Raw genomic sequence first — 20977 nt, 5'->3', positions numbered from 1 at the left:
TGGGAAACTTGTCAACTGAAGAGGATGATGAATTTTGAGAGCGACCGTATACTCTCAGTATTCCATCAACGTCCTTGTGAGCGTTGAGTGCCTGAAGCTGGTTACGTAAAGAAGGCGTTGGGCGTTCAAAATGTTCTTTCTGAAGACATTCGATGAACTTCTTCTCAGTGACTTCAAGCACTTCAAGGGGAGACGACTGGTGCCCCTTAATGGCATTGCATTTGCGTACCAAAACAGCCATGGCTCTTATCAGAGATGTCTTGGAGGAGAATCGTCGGGCGATCTGCTCAAACGACTGAACAGACACTTCTTTAGAGGTAGTAGCCTTGCACACTTTCACCTCAACATCGTCATCTGGGATCTCGAAAAAGTCATCTGATTCCGGAAGGGACTGGCTCAAGAATGCGGGACCATGGAACCACTCTGATGTCATGAGGTCACTCACAGACAATCCCCGTGATGCATAATCAGCTGGGTTCTCCTTTGTAGAAACATGATTCCACTGACTGGCCTGTGAGAACTGACGTATTTGTTGGACTCTATTTGCGACAAAGACGTGAAAACGCTTGGACTCGTTCTTCAAATAAGCGAGTACAATCATAGAGTCAGTCCAAAAGAAATGTTCAATGCTCTCAAAGTCCAGTTCTTCTTGAAGAAATCTTGCCATCTTGACGGAAAGTACTGCTGCCGTTAGCTCCAGACGAGGGACAGTGACGTGTCGAAGCGGAGCCACGCGTGCTTTGGCGACTACAAGCGTACTGTGAATGTTGCCTAGATGATTCTCAAAGCGAAGGTACGAACACTGGCCGTATCCTGCTGTAGACGCGTCTGAGAAGTGATGTAGCTCTACATTCTTCACGGTGCCAAAGTCTGTAGGCAAGTAGTTCCTGGGTACCTTGACGCAACCCAGACGGGATAGATCCTTCAGCCACTCTTCCCAACGTTCTTGAAGCGATGGTGGCAGCGGATCGTCCCAGCCGAGCTCCTGGCGACATAGTTCCTGGAGGATCAATTTTCCAGTCAGCAAAAAGGGAGCCAGAAAACCAAGGGGGTCGTAGACTGATGCAATTGTAGAGAGAACTCCTCTTCTGTTCGAGGGACCCAGTCTGGGGTTGTCAGTGAAACCCAGCGTGTCATCATCAGTGCACCAGTGAAGGCCAAGAGTCCGCTCAATTTCTGGTGTGCTACAAGGAACTGCGAGTTCTGTGGCCTTGGTTGACGTAACTTCAGAGTCGGGGAAGTACTCTAAAAGTTCCTTTGAGTTGGAGACTATCTTGTGCAGCCTCAATTGTCCGTGTTCACAAATTTCTCTGGCCTTCATGAGCACATCTGCTGCTTCTTCAACAGAGTCTTTGGCTTGAAGTCCATCATCGACATAAAAGTCACGCTGCAGAAAGGCTGATGCCTTGGCGCTGATTGTGGCGTTGTCCTTTGCCACCTGCTTGAGGCCGAAGTTTGCACAGCCTGGTGACGATGTAGCCCCGAAGATGTGCACCTTCATGCGGTAGTCAAGCGGCTGGCCACTCGTATCACCGTCCTTCCACCAAAGGAAGCGCAGAAAGTCTCGATGGGGCTCGGAGACGTGAAACTGGTGGTACATTTTTTCCACGTCACAGGAAAATGCTATGGGACCCTTGCGGAAACGACAGAGAACGCCGGAAAGGGAGCTGATTAGGTCTGGGCCTTGTAGGAGAAGATCGTTCAAGGACGTGCCTAGGTGACGTGCACTACAGTCAAAAACCACACGAATCTTTCCTGGCTTCTTGTCGTTGTACACGCCGTGATGTGGGATGTACCAGCGATTAGGGACCTCGACTTCGTTCTTGGGAATCAGTTCAGCGTCACCTCGCTCCAAAATCACGTTCATGAACTTGATATAGTCTTCACGGTACCCAGGCTTCTTCTCAAACTGGCGTTTCAGTCCCACGAGACGCTTGACTGCGGCACCTCTATTGTCAGGAAGAGACGGTTGTTCTGGACGAAAAGGCAAAGGCATCTCATAGTGACCAGCTTCGTTGACCTTCACGTTCTCCTTCACGATCTTCATGAACTTCACATCATCTTGAGACATGGATCCTGTGTCACTATCAGCAAAGTCTCTCTCCATAACGTGTAGTAGGTCAGTACACGATACCTCATCCACCTGTATTTTGTAGACGTGAGCTGCACTTTCTTCTTGTCTTGATCCTGGCTTAACGACTACGTGCATGGACGAGCCTACACCATCAAAGGCGACGGAATGCGGTGACTTGCCGACGATGCTCCAACCTAACTTAGTCTCTACTGCAAATGGCAGTCCTTGGACAACGTTTAGGGGCATGAGGGCTTCAGCGCAGTCGTAGCCGATGAGGAGGCCTGCTTCGCAGTCAGGGTACAAGGGGGGCAGTTTTGGAGACAGGTGTTGAAGATGTGGGTAAACTTTGACAGTCTCTGAGGTGGGGATTTGCGTGGGGTCAACGGACAGGTAAGGTCGTGAGATGGCAGAAGGGAGCCTGACAAACTCACTGGAGGTAGGAGAGCGGACACGCAATCCAGAGTACTTCCTGCCGGAGACCATAGCATTGTCCTCAGTCAGTGTGGAGACCCTGAGTGTAGTCGGCTGCGATTTGGCTTTAACTTCTTCAGCCACTGACTGCACTACAAAAGTGGCGTTGGACATAGTGTCCAGTAGTGCGTACGTCAGCACTTCTACGTTGGGGTTAGAGTCACTGGAAACGAGAACGGGAACGATCATAGACGTGAAACCGATGCTGTTTTCCTCGCTGGCCTTAAGAGCAGACACCGTAGGGGTCGACGATGACAGTGGCTCTTGAACGTCAGCAGCAGAGGTACGGTAATTGTTCTTGTGTTCACTCGCCCCTTTGGTTTCACTCATACTGTTCTGATACTTGAAATTGTCATCATGAAGACAAGTGGGATGAGCCTTCTTGCACTTCTTGCACGTCTGTTTCTGCATACATTGACGGCTCTGGTGATCCTTACTTCTGAGACATCCGTAGCAGATACGGTTCTTGAACAGAAAATCTCGTATCTCAACCAGAGGCTTCTCTATGAGTTCCTTACATGTCCCAGCGTCATGGTCCGGAAGTTGACAGTGCAGACATGCGGTGACATCCTCTGTCAGGGTTGACAGGTTCGTTGTGAACTTTCTTGGTGTCCCCGATGCACTTGTCAAGCCGAAAACAGGGTCGTTAGAAATGTCTGCTTCGAGAGTAACGAACGACACGAGTTCATTGAACAGAGGATACCTCTTCTTTTCAACCTTAGTTCGAGCAACTGTTCTAGACCATCTGTGACTCATCCAGTCTGGGAGCTTTCCGACGATCTTCCGTAGGTACTGGGCATCATCCAGGATGCTCAGTCCACCAACTTCCTGGGCAGCAACGGAACATTGCTGCAAGAAATCGGCCAGACTTCTGAGTCCCTTGGGATCCTTGCTTTTGACTGGGGTCCATTCGTCCAGCTTGGTCCGGAAAGCTTGCGAAACGACGTATGAGTTGCCGAACCGATTTTCCAGCACTTCCATGGCTCTCTCGTAGGCATCACCTTCTCTTAGCAGAAAGAAGCCGGTCACGGCCTCCTTTGCTTGACCTCCGATGTACCGTTGCAGATACAATAACTTCTCACTGCTGGTTATGTTCTGTCTCTCGATGAGGAACGAAAACGACGACCTCCAAATTGGATATTGGAGAGGGTCACCAACAAAAATGCACGGCTCCTGCATCGGCAAACGGTTGATCATCAGAGCGTCTGATAGGGTTTTGGCGAGAGAGTCCATAGGAGTGTCCTGCTTGGCAGGAGTAGCAAGTGGACGTTGGTAGTACGCAGACGGGGGGTAGGAGGCAAATGGACGATCTGCATGACATTCCTTGTCAAAGTTCATGTACGCAGGGGGCCTTGCGTTTTCGTTTCCCCAAATAACTTTGGGGGTGGTCTGATGTGGGTCCAGGAATGTGGGCACGAAAGGCTCTGGTTTGGGATGTAGGTGGGTATCATAGGGGAAACAGGGTGGGGTAACTTGAAAACGTCTGTGGTCCATGCGTTGGTGACGTTCTTCTGGGAAGTAGGTGTGTCGTTCTTGCGTCTCATCACCTTCCCTTGTCTCTGGTAGGTGATAGGACCAACCTGTGTGGTCGAGATCAGGCGGGCGAGGGCCTGTGACGCTTGTCGTTGAGTGTCCAACGTTGTGCAGAGGCGGCTGACCAGTGTATGCACCGAGAGGGTGCTGCAGTGTGGTCAGCAGCGCTGTAGGCCGCATGGAGGATGTAGTTGCAGCCGTCGTGTAGTTGGGTGTGGAGGGCTCCCGATGGATGAAAGGAGCGCTCGTTCCGGCGTGATGGGGGGCGTTGACATCCTCTCTACGTTGAGGTCCGTACGCCTCGTAGGTGGCGTTGTTGGTAGTAGCGGCGCTTGTAGAGGCGCTGACTCCAACGACGAGGTCCACGACAGGTAACGCGTGCTGTCGTGGCTCAGTCGTTGTGGTTCCTGCGACGAAGATGGTGACAGCATCGTTGACAGTAGAGATGTCACGGGTGCTGGCGGCTTGGCAGACAGGAACAGACGTGAAGTCCATGGCTGGCTGGTGTGTCCTTTGGTCAGCAATGACGGCGGCTTGGCAGACAGGAACAGACGTGACGTCCAAGGCTGGCTGGTGTGTTCCTTGGTCAGCAATGACGGCAGCACCTGTCCCTATTCCTATCGCTGTATGTTCATTGTTAGGAGGAGGGGCCATAAGACTATACAAGGGAACGAAAGGACGAGGGTGGAACCTAGTGTTCAACAAATCGACTGACGGTAGATCAGGGAGATCCTGCTGAACGGATTCACCTTGTTCCAATACTTGTAACATAGCTTGTTGTTCTCTTAAGCTAGTTTTTAATTCGGTGGACTGAATTTGTCTCAAAGCCTTCTTCTGTTTAATCTCTTCAAGAGCTGCTTCAGCTGCGTCTTCGGCCTGTCTAGCTGCTATTCTCTCAGCTTCCTTAGCCTGCCTAGCTGCTGTTCTCTCAGCTTCCTTAGCCTGCCTAGCTGCTTCTTCGGCCTGCCTAGCTGCTGTTCTCTCAGCTTCCTTAGCCTGCCTAGCTGCGTCTTCAATCTGCCTAGCTGCATTTCTCTCAGCTTCCTCAGTCTGCCTAGCTGCTGTTCTCTCAGCATATTGTTGTTGTAAGAGATCCAGTTCACTAAACTGAGCTTCCTTTATTGCGTCACCTTCCACTTTTATGGCCAGGGATGCAGCCTCTAATTTAAGAGCCAATTTAGTGTCTTCAGAGCTAACACTTTTAGAGCGGAGAGACTCGGCGCGAGAAGCTACTTGGCTACCTGATCTCCTGATACCTGACTTGTGGCTAGCTGACTTGTGGATGGCTGACGTAATGCTAGCTACTTTATGAATGGCAGACTTAACACTGGCTGACTTGTGGGTGGATGACCCAACGCTAGGTGTAACACTGCTATGCCTGGAAGTAGGCTCCTTAGCCACCTGCACGCTAGTCGTTTGTCTGTCAAGAGCTCGATCAATGTCAAACATAATGTTCTGAACTGTTCTCTGAACATCATCCCAACTTTCCTGAATGGTTTCACCGCTACCAATACTACGAAGACCTTTCTCTAAGTCACCAAGATCCTTGTACATGCTCAAAACAATTTGTTTCTGACTGGTTAACGACTCTTGATTAGGAGTTTCTTGGTTAAGCTCTGTTACTACCTCACCGATTGCTCGTTCCAAGAATGTTCGTTGTCTTGCAAAGTTTCTAGTTTTGATCTCAATCTGGTACTCTCTACCTTTTTCAGTAGGCTTAATGTCACGCCTAGGCCTTTGAGAATGTTCATCTTCATCGCCGTTAATGTCATAACCTGAAGCTTCCAATGGTTTATCTGCTGGAATCTCCTCCATTACAATGTTCGCTTATTCAAAAGCACTAAAAACCTACATAAGGTTTATCTGTTTATAAAGTAAAATGAATCGATCTGAGGGTCGTTTGGGATAATACACAAAAGTCACAAAAGATGCGCCGGATACGGAGTAGGAAGATCTCTAACCGACAAGTTGATCTATGTCAAACTATGGTTCACTAACACAGTGACAGGTAACAATAAAGTCTTTTGCTGGTTATCAACAGCTACGTTTACGTTCATTGAGCGTCAATAACAAAAGTTCTTTACTGGGCGTCAGCAGCTAAGTTTGTTTACTTTAGCTAACGTTCTTTCACTGGGCGTCAGCAGCTAAGTTTTTTACTGGACGACAGCAACTAAGTTTTTTACTGTGCGCGCCTTCGTGAGCGAGGCTGGTACTACATATTGTTCATACGAAATGACAAACACAGGTTACAAGCGATAACGCGCAAAAGTACTGGTTTATTATTTTACATCTGACACTAAGGTATCAGTAATGCATATATAGTTACAGTACTACGTAATGAGATACTACGTATTGCGGTAAAAAACTTATGGACAGAAAGAAAAAGAGAAAAGAAAACAAATTATTAGACATGGCAAAAGTATCAAAAGCATTAACAAGACACGAGAAGTAAATACAAGAAAAATAAACAATCACAAGACAGGCGAAGACAAACAGACAAGAAAGTTACAATTACCAAACACTCGTTGGTTAGTCCTTCAACAACAATAAAGAGTTACGTTCTGTACGTTCAACAATAAAGAATTACGTTCCGTACGTTCAACAATACCATAAGCACTAAGAATACTCAAGAAACTTAGCATACATACGTTTAAAACCAAAATGGCTACTTTCAGAAAAATACAAAACGTTGACTCATCAGGCCAGGAATACAAAGCAAACTGTCATACCAAAAAAGTCTAACGACAACGTTCCTGCGTTAATCAAAGTCACGAACAAGATATTTACTCATCCACTTTCCCTCAATAACGTTACAAGAAATAAGCCCGTTTACAAACGATCACCACAGACCGCAAGCTTCTTTTACCTAAATTCTTTTAACGTAAGGCTGAAAAAGTCGGAGAAAACGTTTCACTTCGAACTTCGTTAACCACAGAAAACACAAGTTATCATTATAAACATTAGCGACTTTCTAGCGTCTACAAATCATTGCTGTACGTTCACAACACTAGAACAATTGAACACACAATAAAGAAACACTACAACAAGTCAGACTTTCAACTCACGTTATACATAAACAACTCACAAAGTCATTACAAAATGGCGACCAAAACACAACACAAACAAGTAACAACAAAATTACCTTATGCGCTGTGTGGGTTGACCAGCAGTACCAAAACGTGTTGCCTCACAAACGAAGGGCACAAAACGATTCACACTTGAGAAACAACTGTCTCCAAGAACATTACGTTGACGTTAAAACATAAGAAACACTCCGTTGGTTCACTTAATAACCTTCATACGTTTACATCAAAACCAAACGCTTCCTAAAACCCTCAGATCGACTGACGAGACAGGAGTCAAGCAGCGGTATTTATGGAAACAAAAACCTAACATGGAATAGTTATTCAAAAGTCAAAGGTCACCGGATTGACCAACCAACAACATTCCTAAGACAGAATCGGGTGAAACTACTATTTTACAACCAATCAGTAACCGATCACGCACTCCGTGCATGCCCAAAACTTAAAACGGTATATTTAACAGAAAGAACATCAAGGAACTAGCTGACATCACAAAGCTAAAAACACGTGAGTCACACGTATTCTAAAACTTGCAACGCAGATTCGCAGGGCTCACCTCAAAATCAAAACACGGAAAATAGCACGTGAATCTCACGGTGTTCTAAGACTAAACGACGCAGTTTGTGACGCTCCGACCAAAACCAGGTCACAACAACTGAACAAGGAGCACGTGAATCTCACGTAAAAATAATAACGCTCCACAAAACGGGTCACAACAAGGTGCCACAATAAAAACACGGTTTACTTCTTTTTACATCGTGCAATGGCTTGAGCAAACGTAATTACAACAAAAGTAGGTGACTGCATGCCACATCGGCATGCACATTCACGGTTCGTTACGTTGTTCAACGTGATGAATCATTGAATGTATACGGGCGTAGTAATCGCCCTTAAAAAGGAAAGCCCAAACCGTGATTGAAGGTGAATGTTGTAGTTCCTGTGAAGGAAGTCTTCTTAGACGGGAAAGGTCTAAATACACGTCTAGCTCCCCGTAGCAAGAAATTGAAACTGGGGATTATGGGCATTGGCACATGCGCAGAGAGGTACTACCGACAAAGGGAGACTACTCCCCTAAATGGTATACCGACGGAAATCTAGAGTTAGCGACCTTGTTTACAGTCTAGTACTGGTAACATAGGACGCTTCTCAGTCTAGCACTCGTAAGTAAGGTAACTCCTATTAGTTAAATTGAGGTGATGTATTCGAAAGAAATACAATAGTACACAAATGCAAGAAAAGGAAAAGTATCCCACTGGAAGACGCAACTGGATTTTTGTATTTTCTTTATTTTTATTTTTATACAAATGTTGGTCAACAACATGAAAGCATGGCTCAGCTTTTTGTTCAGCTGCCAAAACAATTGTTGCAGCTTTTTTTCCTTTTTTTTTTACTGGTGGTTCCCTTTTTGACATTTAAGGGGGGACAGGGTAGGCAAGCACTTTTTTTTTTTATTTTGGAAACAGCTTGCTGCTTGTTTGATTTTTGCAAGCAGAATAACCTAATTAAGGGAAACCATTTTAAATTTTGAGTGAAAAGCAATTTTTGGGGGTTTTATTCACCAAAATGTGAGAAAAACGTTATAAAATGTGCTTTTTTTAAAATGTTGCAGTTTGTGAACCAGTGCATGTTTTGATCCAATTTTTCTTCTTTGCAGCAATATGTGTGTGTTTAATAATTCTGTGTATCGAAAAGCATTTCTAAGCAATATATTATTTTAATTTAGCATTTTCAGTTACCGGTTCAGTTTTGATAAGAAAAATACATGAAATCCTAACTGTCAGACTCATAAAAACCCAACCAATGCACTGAACTCTTATTCCATACACAGAACTGATGCTGTACAACTCATAAACAACATATACAAAAACTGAACAAATCCATCAAGCCTTTCAAAAGTTGCAACATTTTAATTGTAGCGTTTTGTCTGAAAATTACATTCAGAGAAAACAGCATTTTAAAGATTTGAACCAGTACATAAAAAAACCAGTAGCACAGTGCACCCTGAATTCATATGTTTTTATCAGAATGACCACTTTACTATGTAGGGAAAAGGATTTGACAATCAAATTATCAGGATTTTTTTTATATACATCATATGAAAACAGCCATCTTTGTTTGTACCGATATGAAAACATGAATCAGAACCAAACTGTCAGACTCATAAAAACCCAACCAATGCACTTAACTCTTATTCCATACACAAAACTGACGCTTTACAAATCATAAACAACATAAACAAAAATGAAACAAATCCATCAAGCCATTCAAAAGTTGCAACATTTTAATTACAGATGTTTGTCTGAAAATTACATTCAGAGAAAACAGCATTTGAAAGATTCCAACCAGTACCTCAAACTAGTAGCACAGTGCAGCCTGAATTGATATGTTTTTATAAGAATAACCACTTTACTATGATGGGGAAATGATTTGACGATCAAATTATCCAGACTTTTTTTAAAAAATCATTTGAAAACTCATCTATGTTAGTGCAGATATGAATCAAAACGAAACTGTCGGACTCATAAAAACACAAGGAATCCACTGTATTCTTATTCCATGCACAGAAATGGTGCTTCACAAATCATAAACAACATATACAAAATTGGAACAAATCCATCTTGCCATTCAAAAGTTACATTTTAATTACCACATTTTGTCTCAAATTACATGTAGAGAAAACAGCATGTAAAAGAGTCTCACTAGTACCCCGGTAAACTAGTACCACAGTAGAGCTTGAATTAATGGGGTGTTGTTTTTTTTAACCAGAATAACACTTTAACTATGAAGGGGAAATGATTTGATAATCAAATTATCAGATTTTTTTGATTTAAAAAAAAATTATATGAAAACATTAAAAAAGTCAATTATCTGTGTTAGTGCTGATATGAAAATATTGATCAGAACCAAACTGTCAGACTCATAAAAACCCAACGGATGCACTGATTTCTTATTCCATTGCATAGAAATGATGCTTCAACATCAACAACATTACATAATTATATATACACAAATGGAACAAAACTATCAAGCCATTCAAAAGTTGCAACATTTTAATTACAGTATTTCTGTGCTCAATCCTAACACTGCAGCAAATTTCTGTAAAGCTGAATGTCCCTTTCCATGTACCAACTTGGTCATACGCGGATTATTTAAAATGCAACTTTACCACCCGAAGCGTTGCAAACACCGGGAGAAGAGTAAACAACTGCAGACTTGAATGGACACTCATATGCACTCCAGATGCAGGGCCTGTGCAAATCCTTGGGCTGATGCATCACCTTCTTTCATAATCAGACTGCTATCAGACAAGCATTCAGTACAGGATATAAACCTTTCAGCAATAGATTGAGCTGATCAATGTTGACAAAAGCCCAACACATGTCAGCGGAGTGACGTTGCACAGTACCAGTATCCATATCTGCTTGTGATGGGTCAGAAGATGGCAAAGTATCTGTATCTTCTTATGGTTGGTCAGAAGATGGCAAAGCTGATGTTTCTGCTGTGGAAGAGGGTAGTTCCTGTTTAGCAAACTTTTCCATCAGGTCAATCTTTCTCCTCGCTGCCACCACAGGAGGACTGGCTCTCCCCTTGCTCCAACCTAATAAATACACAAACACTGATTTAATATTTGATACAACTGTCCATGGTTTTTGTTTGTAATAAGCTGCAAATTTTAAGACTCAATATAAACGTCAACAAGTGCTTGTACTTTATTTTGCAAATGACCATGTTACATGGGGTGTACCTCAACTTTTTGGCGAGGCTGGTAAATCAGAAATCCCAATCAGCCCCCAACCACTGAACCAGGCGGGTTTTCTTACAACCACCTCAGCGGCTCGTACCCACATAATTATGTCGGGTTGACGAACACACACACACACACAAAAGACATTCATTAATTGGCCCCTATCACAAAATGTACATGTCAAGTTTACTATGGGATTTGAGTAACCACACAATCACATACACACAGGAACTAATACTGAAACTAGCTGAATTATTTTCTTTCTTTCTTTCTTTCTTTTCATATTTTTCTTTTAAAATTAATTTATTTCATCACACTTGCTATGTATTTGCTTGTTTCTTGTCTGTTGTCTGTTTTGTGTGTGTGTGTGTGTGTGTTCTGTGTGTGTGTATACATTTTCAGATTTCCTAAACCTAGCACTGTTTGCAGGTGATCTTTATGCTTTTGATTCATGAGTTGCATCCCCAGTCCTTTAGTTTAACTCTTTTTTTTTTCTTTGGTGAAGTAAATTGGATCTATTTTTTTTATTCCTTAGTTAATGGAAAAGATTTGACAACAATATTGCTGTCAATGATAGGTTGGTCAGCCATGCTGGTGTAAACCAATCCTTTAGAATTAGAGAACGCTCTCTAGTAGGGTACTTATTTTCCTACGGTCAATGACCAGAAACAGAAACTGTGTCAGTCGTACATCGCTCAGATGCTGCTTCTCAGTTTGACCCCAGACAAAGAATACTGATGACATGTTACACCATAGTAAGCTCTCAAGGACTGGCCAGCGAAGAACAATAAAATAGGGGTTGTGAAGACGATATCACAGAGATGATCGAGGGAGGGAGGGGGGGGGGGGGGGTGTGCGGCGGCGGCATGGTCAGTAAATTGGATCAAGAAACCCGCAAAATACTTCAGACACAAATTGTTTATCATTTACCTGCAAACCCTAACACATTCTTACAACAACAACAACATAACGATGTGCAATAAATCACGTTGTCAAACAAACAAGATCGAAAAGAGAAAGAAGCAAAACCCACCTCGTCGAGTCAAGAATCTTAGAATGTCGTCTGCTCAAATACGATCATGTTGGTTCATTTCGGAGTGTTGTTACTTCCTTCTACTGTTCGCTGCTGCTGGTTCATCTTTCTCTGATATTTCTTGCCACTATGCCGAACATTTCCAATGTTAGAGTTGTTCTCCGCAGCTCAAAACTTTGAAAAATGCTGCTGAATCGGTGAAAAAGTCATGGATTTGTTGACACCGGGGGACTGATAAGTTGTCTACTGCGCTTGCGCCAAATGCCTTTGACCTACATATATTTGCATATATTAATTCCGGGGTTTCGGTTGGAACGGATTCTCTCTCTTTGTGCCTATGTCAACGGAAATTCCCCAACGGTGATGACGTCATCTTGAAGAACGGAAATTTCCACACAGTTTGAACAGCGAAGGGTCATGTCATGTGCGCACATTTACCAGCACGGAGTATCCAAAGTTGACCATTTTTTCGATTTTTTTGATAAAACACAGACAAAAACAACAAAACATCGGTTTGAAAATGGTTTTATTTACATGAATACATGTCTAAAATGACAAAAGCAGATTATTGAATGCATTCCAGGATGTTCAAAGGTGTGAAAAATGCAACAACCCCAAAAAGGTGTATGAGACCAAAAATAACTCATTTTGCCTACCCGGTCTGCCCTTAAACAGACTTATATGTGAAGAATGTCATCTAAAGACTATAACATAAAGTCCCAGCAGACTAGCTGAGAAAGAAAACATCATCAAAATCAAGTTTTTAAATACCTATTCAACAAGAAAGATCAAAGCCTCACCTCTCTGCGTCAGAGTAGGAGACGATGATGTCATGGCAGACTGAAACACCGTACTCGTACATCACTTTGTTGAAATCGTCTCCATCGGAGGGACCAATCAGCTTCTCCAGTGCAAAGAACACCTGTTGACAAATCAGCTGAGATGTAACGTAAACAGAAGTTCTAATCTAACTTGAAATAAGATTAATTGAAAATCTGCATGATTACAGAAAATAAAATGAGTTTGTCTTATCTCAAGAAATGATCCGTTGCACATATCTTAGGATCACCACTATTATCTTACAGCTTGGCATTGTTCATAAACTATTAAGTATTTGTTTGTACACACCTCCCAAGGCAATAACTGACTAAATTAATCTAAGTGTTTAATCTAAGAGATAATATGTCCTCTAGATCGTAACAAACTAAGTCACAATCGAAGAACTTCACATCATTCTCTGCTGAACTGCAGGTGCAAGATTTACTACGAAACAGCCTTTCAATCTGTAAAGAACATGACAAAAAGTCTTGCTTAAAACTCACGGATTCCACCAGGTGCTCGGTTGTGGCGTCGAAGAGGAGGGGCACCATGACCTTGACATGTGCCTTGCACACACTGCTGTCAGGACACCACCTGAAACGTCACCATTTACTTTTTTTGTCAGAAAGATATACATAGACATCTTGAATAAGATCTGCATAAGTTATTATTGTCAAGCTGAACGAGTCTTGCAAGGTTTATTCTTCTTTCAACAGGAGACTACTCCATCACAGGACAGATTCTTGAGGTTTCCAAAGGATGCAAAATTTCATCACAGAGATGAACTGAAAATGCACAAAGCGAATGCCACCACAGAATAGATAATTTAACAATTCACAATGAACATACAATGATACACTTAATGCATATTAAACACGGACCATACAAACACTGAAACAGTTACTGATGATATCTGATGAAAAGCAACTACCAAATACTGACTGTTCGCTTTAAATTTTTTTGACAGAACTGTATTGGTTAACTCTCACTAGCTCCAGCATTTGGACTTCAATTTTTTACTTGCCACAATCATTATTTAAGACACTTTAAATCAGGTCCTTCTCATTCAAATGATAAACTGGGTGAACTGTGTAAGTAAATTGTTACTCACGTCAGAAGGTTGTTGCCAAAGTTGACCAGAGATCCCAAAACATGACGAATGGAAGCGTTGATGCAGAAACTCTGCTGGCCTGTAACGTACAACAGTTTCGATTAAAATCTTTCACAAAACCGTTGCAATCAAAAGAGTAGAAGCCATTACTACTTAATTTTAATGCCCCGCTTGATTTTAGACAATTTTTTTTTTTTTTTACAAATTTTGACATTGGGGTATGCCAAATGATGTATACAGTGATTTGTAAACTTCTGGGCAAAAGAGTTCACATTTTCAAATACTTCCATGCCTGAACAATCCAGTTCACACATGGGGATATGAAAATCCTTCCAGATAATTATTCTACATCACCAAAAAGTACATGTTTATGATTATCATACAACAGTAACACTTACTGCAAATGTTTTTAACTGAAATTTCAGCTTCAGGCACAGTCACACACCCATATCAAAAGGACTGCAGGCTGGTGAAAAGCTAGTAGCTCAAAATCTAGTTGGGTGCCCAGAGTGACTAAGTACCTCGTCTGGAATCAAAATTTAGTCAATGGCCTCTCTTGGCAGTCAGAACACATATAGAATGTAATAAGAAAATGTTTTCTATGCCCCCAATTTCTTTTTTCCCCCTCATGCATAACCCCTTTCATGGCTCCAAGGAGAATTTTCCAGTCTAGACAGAAAATTGACCACTGCTATGTCTTACCAGAGAGAGTGATCATGTGAGCGCTGTGTATGGCGTCCATGTAGCTCTCACAAGGGATGGTATCGTTGGCAAAAGCGTTTCTCTGCACACAGGACATAAAACGCAAATACTGTAAAAGACCGAGACAGTTCTGATCATGAGACAAAGGAGAAGGAGTCTATTGGCAGTGCCTGTGACACATCTTTCAACTGTCACCATTTTGTGTGAGGTCAAATGCGACCTGCTGCCATGAAAATGTCGTAACAGTACAGGTTCAATGCATTCACATCTGTGTTACATGTATCACTGAGTATAAATGAAAACTGGAGTTGAAATGGCCTTTTCTTCTTGACAGACAAACCAGCTTCTGAGGCAGCCTGGATTAATTCACACCAAGAAACTATTTGTTGAAAACTGGCTATCAAAGTAGCTGACATTAACAACTTACCCAGGCATACATGGGAGGGAACTCATTGACAGAACTGCTGCTCCATTTGTCGACAGCGTTCTTGATGGGGCTGGGAAGCAGTGACATCATCACGGCCCCGAAGCCCGCCATCTTGCTGCTGCACGTGGAGCCGAAACTGAGCACATGGCTGTAGGCCCGCAGCCTCTGGGGCGTCATGGTTTTGTCTCCGTTTTCTGACACCTCCAGGAGTACACAAGACCTGGGGGGGAAGGATAGGTGGAGGATGAGTTCTCTTGTGTGGTTTGTGTGTGCATGTGCAGGGGGTGGGATGTGTGTTTGTTGTGTTGTGTTGTGTTGTGGTGTGTGTGTGTGCTTGCTCTTGCGCATTTGTGTATATGTGTGCTTGTGCAAATATAAAGCTAATGGGCTTGCACATATTATGAAAACACATGCACAAACAGGCACATGCAAAATGCTTTTTGCTCTGATTCTGTGAATTGGTCAAGGTAATTTTGTTATCTCAACCATGAGAAACCATCGGTGTGATAACAAGTTCTACTCTTTTCGACAAACCCTGACATGCATACCACACTGACATCAGGATCCCAGGTCCGTGGATTGTCTACTACACAATGTTCAAACCTTCATTGATTACTCTCCATATTTTAGTGTAGCTGTAGAAGCATACAACAACTGTGCAAAGAGGCAATGTGCTTACTTGACAAAGACGCTGTAGGCCTCAATCAGACTGTAGATGGCTGGCATGAGATCCATGGCAAGATCCAGATTTCTCCTGGGGTCCTCACCCTGAGCGAAAAACACCATAAAATCATAAAACTTTGGAAGAGAAACTAGTGACATGTAGCTATACTCATCTGGAACTCCAATACTTCATTGTACCATGCACCATCAATATCCGATGCAAACACAACACGCTCGCCCAGAAATTACCAACCGCCTCAATCTTCATTCACTAAAGCCAGCTTTCTGTAGTTCAATCGAAATTACAGACTTCTGCCAAAGTACACTTACATGCAGGAATACCACACACATGCACATACATACACAACGCCAGTCTACACACACACACACACACACTCACACACACTCACACACACACACACACACACACACACACACACACACACACACACACACACACACACACACACACACACACACACACACACCCACACACTACCCACAACCACCCAACCACACACAGCAACGCCAGCTTGCCAGAGTAAAGGGGATGCATTATTAAGGGGAGGCACTGGTGTTAAAAGTGATTTTTTTTGTTTCTTAACTCTTGGGTCAACAAATGTTTCAGAATTTAAGTACTCAGTCCATCTCCTGAGAAAATGAAAAAAAATTAAATTTTGGACCATCGGTTGCCATGGTAGCAGTCCAAGATGGCCACCAAACTGCCCCTTTTTAAAACCCTAAGGCTTTTTTAAAACTGCATGAAATTTTGTTTTGATGCTTGTTATTTATACTTTAGCACAATGCCGAGAAACTGATAGAGTCGTTTTTTGATATCTCAAGTCATTTAAAAAATATTAGTGATGAAAGTGAGTGATGTTGAGTTTCATGAAAAAACGCCCCCCAAAACGGTATAACTTCTCAATAAATATTTTTTTCAAGAAATCACTCTATCAGTTTCTGCAAAATAACACACTCAAGATGTATGCAAAGTTTCAACAACGCAAGTTCATAAGAAAAAAAGCCTTAGGCTTTTGAAGTGACAAAAAAGTAGTTTAGAGAAAATACACAAAACGCGAAGAAAATGTATTTTTTGTACACAAACGTTTATGAAACATGTAACAAAAGAACACTAACAAAACAACAAGTCTTGCTTAGTTCCACAAGAAAAACAGAAACTAAATTCAACAAAATTTAAAATAACAACACCCAGTGTTCTGCAAGCACCAAGGAAACTGTTCGAAGGTCACAATGATCAACTCTCATCCGTTATGTTCACGCTGCCTAAAGTATGCCCATCCATAACTCCCAACTTGTTATCAGTGAAGCCTTTTATCTTGGACCTCTTTTGGACTTGCTTTGAATAATCAGGGAGTCATATGACAGTGTCTTTTACTTTCTATACTACAATATTTGGGTTGACTTCTGTGAATTGCCTTGCAATGCCATGGGTACTTTGGAAGCTCCTCTCCAGCTTCTGCATCTGTAGAGACAACATAAATTCAAAATTAATATATGTCTATGACAAACTCATATACTGCTATTCACATTTTCCCAACAATGACCCTCCCCCCCCCTTTGAAAAAAGGTATTCTAATATTGTGATACATGGTAACACGATATTTGGGCGCATGCATATGTCAGTGCTGATAGTCAAGCAGTGAACAAAAAGATGTTGACAAATCATGTGAATGGTGCTATTAGGCAGTGCTGATCTGGTTTACAGCTATTGCACATACATTGCATGCAGAAACCATATGGTCTGCATGGGACGTATGACCACAAGCAATGTTCACTCACTGGGCCATGTGAATGCATGTTTGTTTGAGCCACAAGAAAACTGTGATCACAGGAGCAAGCTATATATAATATGCTCGAGAAAATAAATGAGGAAAGAACAGATGTTTTGCCCCAACACTGACAAACCTTGTTACAACCAAGCTTCACAGTAGCAGCACATAACTGACTAAATTTGCATCTTTCTTTGCATCAGGGTGTTGTTGCTTAGATTCGCTGTTCTTCAGCATAAAACAGTCACACACACACACACACACACACACACACACACACACACACACATAACCAAACAAATATATAAACTTCTACATGTTTGTCAAAAGAAGAAAAAAATACATACCTACTACCATCTTGCTTATCAGCTGCTTGGAATCTTCCCTGCTCTGCTTGGGCTAGTATTCACTGCACAAGATTTTTCAGGAGATACAAGTTGCACCATGGCTGAACATAGTCATTTTTGTATTGATTGTTCTTTTTCTAAGCAGTTTATTTGCTTTTTTCAAGAGAAAAGATATAGGGTCTGCCTTCTCGTTGCCATAAATGGCAAACTCCGTGTTATCCGTATTGCCGTACGCATTCCGCTCTGCAACTCTAAAATAAGTCGTGGCTCAAAACACTCATGGCAACGTGCTTCAAACGTACACCACCGGTGGTGATTTCTTGCTCCATCTCAGCTGTTGCAAGGGAAGCAGCATAGTTTCCAGCCAATTTTCATTCTGGACGAAGAAGAATGCACAAACTTGATCTTCCGATTCGTTCGTAGCAATAGCAGACGACACTATCGACTCGCACTTTCTTTTTAAACTTCTGTCACGCCAGCCTCTACAACTGATCTGATTTTAGTCGATAATTATCTCCTTTGCGTGTCAAGCACTGAAATCGGGGCAAAACGTGTGATAAACTGAAGTTTCCACAAAGATATCCAAGGAAAATCGCAGCTGTAGATGTTTCACATCGCCTTTGGCGAGACCTGGCGGAAATCAAGAATATTGCATTCTGGGAAGGCCGAATCGAACCGAACGAGACCGAGCATAAACGAAGTTTAATATCCGCGATTCGATTGGTCAGTAGACAAAACTTTTCACACGGAATCTCCCGGAATCTTCATCGGTTGTCTTCGGCTCATTGGAATGTCTTCTAGTTGCTGTTACTAACGGCGCGAAATCTGTAAACGGAAATTCCCGTTGTCCGCGGTATGAACTGATTGTAGCAAAGAAAAGACAACTCATTCCAGTCATGCTAACGTGACCACCGTTGACGATGTGTTTGACTCACATTCACCTCTCAAACATACGCATTTTTTTGCTGTTTTGTGTTTGTTCAATACACAATTGCATACACATACATTGTTCATTTAGCCGTTTTGACCGTTTATGATTAATTCTGATCTAAAATCAGTACATCAGAGTAACCAGAAGAGGTTCAAAATCCAGAATCAGAAAGAAAACCGAAATGACCAGGGAACAAAAAAATCACTTTTTTCACTGTGGTGTCTGCCCTTAAGGGCTACTTTTACCTTGGCAACTTTGGCACACACACTTTTTCTCTTCATCCATCTACTCACCCATAGCACACTCAACACCTATGGCCACCCAATACCATCACACACACACACACACACACACACACACACACAAACACACACACACACACACACACTCTTTTTCTCTCCATCCATCCATCCATCCACTCACCCAGAGCTATCCACACACTCAACACATACGGCCACCATCACCCCCCCACCCCCCCCCCCCCCCACACACACACACTCACTTCGCACACAGATGCTTCACTATCCCCTCTTTTCAATCCCAATCACCAACACCATCACCCACACACACACACACACACACGCTTCTCTACCCCCAGACCCTTCACTACCAACACCATCACCCCCTACACCCACACTTCACTCCCAATCGCCCAACACTGCAAAGCCAGCTCACCGAAGTGCGGGAGAAAGCGTCGTCAAGGGCAACCTGCACCTTGGCAACCACAGCGTCCAGGATGAGGATGGTGGACAGACCGGGCAGCTCTCTCCGCGGCAACAGCTCTTTCTGGGCCACCAGCGGCATGGAAGAAATCTACAGAAGAGAAAGAAATCCATGTGATACGCTTCACTCTAGTTCCGAACCACAGGCTCAACTTTTGCACAGGCAAGGAGAGAATCTTTGAGCTGTTCAGCAAATAGATGGTCATGGAGACATGCATGGGCACAAAGTCTGGTTCCATGTGATCATCCTTAGCAAGATTGTTTATTTTTCTTCTTCTTTAATCTCACATGGTTCTGTCTTTGAAGTTACATGGCAAAGCAGACTGCTAGAAGTGCAGTTTAATACATGCAGAACCAATACACAAGGAATATTGAAGAATCGATTACACGCGGAACACGACTACATGTATACCGTACAGATATTTCCACGGCAACCGAACAGACCTGATCCTTGATGAACTTCATGGCCAGGCCGATGTCATAGCTGATGTCGTTGGTGGCCGCCACTGCCGCTCCGAGTTTCCTTTCAGCCTGCTGTGACGTCAGGCCTTGCTTTGTCAGGCAGTCCTGAGCACAGCAAAACATGGTCAATCCTTATGATAACTTGTGTGAAGAAAAAGCCAGAGTCCTTTCAAATGTGCATGTAGGATAAATCATTTGGAAAAGTATCTCTCTCTCTCTCTCCCTCTTTCTCTCTCATACATACACACACACACACATATTCATGCATGAATACATAGACACTAAGACTTGCAGATAGAGAAAAGGATCAGAGAAAAGAGATTGTATCCAGCTCAAGCTCTGTACATTGTTATACTCTTCTCCTTTATTCTCATCCCATAAGCAACCTGGCCTGCTACCTTCCCAAAACACCAAACTGAATTTCCATGACATACAAAATAAAACTCAAGCTCAATAAGCTTGACTATGTCCCCATAACCTTCACTCATATTCTACTGACCTTGATCCAGACGGAGAAGACCTTGTGGGCGAGACGAGGCACCCAGCGCAGGGTGTGCAGAATGTAGCTGTTGCCCATGGAAACAGTGCCGGCAGCCAGAGTGTCGATGTAGCCCACTGAGGGGGGCAGGCATGCCAGCAGACGCCACACCAGCAGGAAATGGTAGTGCATGGCAGAGGCATCCTGGGAAAGCAACACACATCGATTGAAGGTCAACAGTCTGTTTCATTTTTAATATACCTGACTGCCTTCTGGATCACACACAATTCAGGTCAAGTGTGGCTTTGTTAAAATGTTTCTAATGAAGACATCTAACTCACAAATATATACACGTCAACACATGGTTCACAACAGATTCATCCAAAGAGCCAAGACTTATAGATTTACCATCCAAGCTTTCATCAATCCGCCCCAAAAGCCACAACATGGCAATTCAAAAGACTGATGCCCTTTTACCCCTCTTCCTTCTTATTACTAATCTACTGGAGAGGCCGGCCAGACACCGCAGCACTTCCCGCAGACCTGCCAACTCCTCTCCAGTGAGAGGAAACAAATCTGGCCCACG

At 42.9% G+C, this 20977-nt stretch overlaps 1 protein-coding gene across 10 annotated transcripts in view; it reads right to left on the bottom strand.

Moving 5' to 3' along the window:
• LOC138948919 (E3 ubiquitin-protein ligase UBR4-like) overlaps positions 1–20977 on the bottom strand; it is a 224267-nt gene that overhangs the window by 167815 nt on the left and 35475 nt on the right. For all 10 annotated transcript variants that reach the window (XM_070320552.1, XM_070320561.1, XM_070320554.1 and 7 more), the window contains exons 21-29: positions 20413–20595; positions 19896–20018; positions 19405–19542; positions 15678–15766; positions 14999–15218; positions 14572–14653; positions 13870–13948; positions 13262–13352; positions 12740–12861 (exon numbers count right to left, since the gene is read on the bottom strand). In XM_070320552.1, coding sequence (XP_070176653.1) covers positions 12740–12861; positions 13262–13352; positions 13870–13948; positions 14572–14653; positions 14999–15218; positions 15678–15766; positions 19405–19542; positions 19896–20018; positions 20413–20595 — 1127 coding nt within the window. The remainder of the gene's footprint in view (positions 1–12739; positions 12862–13261; positions 13353–13869; positions 13949–14571; positions 14654–14998; positions 15219–15677; positions 15767–19404; positions 19543–19895; positions 20019–20412; positions 20596–20977) is intronic.

The sequence above is a fragment of the Littorina saxatilis genome, linkage group LG15, assembly GCF_037325665.1.
Source record: "Littorina saxatilis isolate snail1 linkage group LG15, US_GU_Lsax_2.0, whole genome shotgun sequence".
NCBI classification, from domain to species: domain Eukaryota; kingdom Metazoa; phylum Mollusca; class Gastropoda; order Littorinimorpha; family Littorinidae; genus Littorina; species Littorina saxatilis.
The sequence above is the reverse complement of the archived record's forward strand: the minus strand, read 5'-3'. Positions and strand labels throughout refer to the sequence as shown.